A 3227-nucleotide genomic window follows, 5' to 3' on the forward strand; every position below is an offset into this window, starting at 1 on the left:
CGCTGCCGTCGCGTCTTGGGACGTCCATGTGTTGTTGACTGCACCAAATAGGAGAGCTCCCGTTTCTGCTGATGCGGCAGCAACGGGAAATGGCTCGGGCGCTCTTACTGCCCCCTTAATGTATTCAGCCCTCTCAATCGCACCATCAGAATTCTCGTGCCGAATAGAACACCAAGCTGCTGGAGCGCTGACGCGCGCGACAGTCAAAAGACCAAGTCGATCTAGTTGGTGTTGGATCCTCTCAGTCTCGCGCTACAACTCGCCGTTTTTTCGTTTCCCTCAGCATGATTTTAAACTGTCTGTCAAGAGATTTACTCAACCGAGGTTCACATATTTGCGATACCTACCGGTTGCTCCAGTCGACGTTGGAAAGCTACCGCAAGAGAATACTGTGGATGTTGACGAAGACAACATAGTCCATGAATATTTCATAGACAAATACTGTACAGCGCGCTGTAAAGTGATATATATATTAAAACAAAGCTAGGAGTGCAAAGTTGTGGCGGTGGCTGGCGGCGCGCACTCCTTGGGACTCCCATGCACCTTCTCTGAAATCCGCAGGTAATTACCAATAGACTGCAACATGTTTTTTTGAGCCACATGTTTTATCACTGTTTTACGATTCTTAATAGATGCTATGCTGTTGGTGTAGTAATGCTGTTAGCACGCCGGATGGTGATGAGATGTGAAAAACTGCGGTCTGTGTGCGCGCCAAGAGGGTGGGCATTGAGACTGAAACTTGAATAGTGATGTATGCGGTAACAATACAGTAGATTGTACTGTACAGTCTCCATGCTGTAGCGATCTCCCATATGAATCCTGTCCTGTGTTATTCCACACTCCCAATCAATTACCAGCAGTTTCCCGTGCGCTCAGCCCACGGTGTCACAGACAGAGATAAAAACTGCTGAGCTGGCAGGGAATTCTGTCGTTCGATTCGTTATATTTTTCTCTCTCTGCCTCTCTTTCTGTAGGTGATAAAGCAGGGGCAGGGGCATCGATACGAAGCAATGGTCGACTTGGAGAGAAGCGCGAGGGAGCCGCACTGAGGAAGCGCGAGGTAACCCCTGCAGGGGGACTGGTGTCAGTGAGGGGAAATCGGAGAGGGGTAGAGTAAAAGCAACTGGATGCCTGGTCAAGCGGGCTGAACCTACCCCAATATAATCCTGCATCGTGCTCAGCTCGAACGCCAGGATGACCGTGGTGGCTGGAGATAACATGGACGAGACCTCCACCTTGCCGGGTCACCCTCAGGACACGTATCCCCCGGACCAGGATGACCACGAGTGCTGCGAGAGGGTGGTCATCAACATATCCGGGCTGCGGTTTGAAACCCAGCTCAAAACGCTCGCACAGTTTCCCGAGACTCTCCTGGGCAACCCGAAGAAAAGGATGCGGTACTTCGATCCACTTAGAAATGAATATTTCTTTGACCGAAACCGCCCGAGTTTTGACGCAATACTGTATTATTACCAGTCCGGAGGTAGGCTGAGAAGACCAGTTAATGTCCCTCTGGATATGTTCTCGGAAGAGATCAAGTTTTATGAACTTGGGGCAGAGGCTATGGAAAAATTTCGGGAAGATGAGGGTTTTATTAGGGAAGAGGAACGTCCATTGCCTGAGAAGGAGTTTCAGCGCCAAATCTGGCTTCTATTCGAGCACCCAGAGAGTTCGGGGCCTGCGCGAGGGATTGCAATTGTGTCTGTCATGGTCATCCTCATTTCAATAGTCATATTCTGCTTGGAGACACTACCCGAACTAAAAGAGGACCCGGCAGGTCGGATGCATACTGTTGGAAACACCACCTTTTATTACAAACCAAATATCCTCACCGACCCCTTCTTTATAGTGGAGACACTCTGTATTATCTGGTTTTCCTTCGAATTGATAGTCCGGTTTTTCGCATGCCCTAGCAAGGCAGCGTTCTTCAAGAACATGATGAACACCATTGATATAGTGGCTATTATACCCTACTTTATCACACTGGGAACCGAGTTGGCAGAAGATGCCGACGGCAAAGAGATAAAGGGCGAGCAGGCCACATCTCTAGCCATCCTCAGGGTCATTCGTCTTGTCCGGGTGTTCCGAATCTTCAAGCTGTCACGCCACTCCAAGGGACTTCAGATTTTGGGGCAAACGTTAAAGGCCAGCATGCGCGAGCTCGGCCTGCTCATTTTCTTCCTGTTTATCGGCGTGATATTGTTCTCGAGCGCCGTGTACTTTGCCGAGGCGGAGGAAAAAGAGTCGTTCTTCACCAGCATCCCAGATGCGTTCTGGTGGGCTGTCGTATCCATGACAACTGTGGGCTATGGGGATATGTACCCTGTGACCATTGGAGGCAAGATTGTGGGCTCTCTATGTGCCATCGCTGGAGTGTTGACCATTGCGCTCCCTGTGCCTGTAATTGTGTCCAACTTCAACTATTTCTACCACAGGGAGACGGAGGGGGAGGAGCAGGCACAGTTACTAAACGTCAGTAACCAGAACCTGGCCTCTGACAGCAATTCCAGTCGTCGCAGTTCCTCTATTGTCAGCAAGTCGGAATACATGGAGATAGACGAGGACATTAATAACAGCATCGACAATTTTAGGGAAGCAAACCTTAGAACTGGCAACTGTACTGCCCCCAGCCAGAACTGTGTCAATAAGGGGAAGCTGCTCACTGACGTTTAAAGTCATTGGCAGCAGAGGGACCTAGGGTGACATGTGGCACCACTGTAAATAATGTAGAAATATCTGAATGCTTGATTTCCTTCGTTAATGCGTTTTCGGCATTGCGTTTTATTACATCTGAATGGAAGAAAAAAAAGTTTGACACAAGAAAATAGGGTGGCAAAAGGTTTCCTTTATTAAGCTTCAACCGGGGCTTTGATTTCTTATGGGAAGGACTTATTTGGCAACATCTCACTCATAATAAGAGGCTACCACACGCCAGACTTAACAACTTGCGTGCGCAAATTAGACATGCCCAGTGAAAAGACGGCATGGATGACAGCGAACTTCTGGAGTTGCACGGTCAAGTCTCTGCAGAAGTCGATGAACATTGTTCTTGCCAGAAAGCACCTTACCAGAAAATGAATACAGGGGTCTCTTACTACGAAGAGTAGGTGAAGAGGTTCTCTCATGGAGGACGTTGCTGCTATACTTTCCCCGTATGATGCCATGCAAGACAACTTTATAAAAAAAAATGCTCGAAATTAGCATGTTGAGACACTCTTCTTTTTATA

At 48.4% G+C, this 3227-nt stretch overlaps 1 protein-coding gene across 1 annotated transcript; it reads left to right on the forward strand.

The window, feature by feature from the left end:
* Positions 1-522: 522 nt before the first annotated feature.
* LOC136939137 (potassium voltage-gated channel subfamily A member 1) lies at positions 523-2878 on the forward strand. Its single transcript, XM_067231997.1, has 2 exons — positions 523-561; positions 975-2878. The coding sequence occupies exon 2, from the start codon at positions 1195-1197 to the stop codon at positions 2671-2673; it is 1479 nt and encodes a 492-aa protein (XP_067088098.1). The 5' UTR covers positions 523-561; positions 975-1194; the 3' UTR covers positions 2674-2878.
* Positions 2879-3227: the final 349 nt, after the last annotated feature.

This window comes from Osmerus mordax, unplaced genomic scaffold, assembly GCF_038355195.1.
Source record: "Osmerus mordax isolate fOsmMor3 unplaced genomic scaffold, fOsmMor3.pri Scaffold_134, whole genome shotgun sequence".
Taxonomy (NCBI): domain Eukaryota; kingdom Metazoa; phylum Chordata; class Actinopteri; order Osmeriformes; family Osmeridae; genus Osmerus; species Osmerus mordax.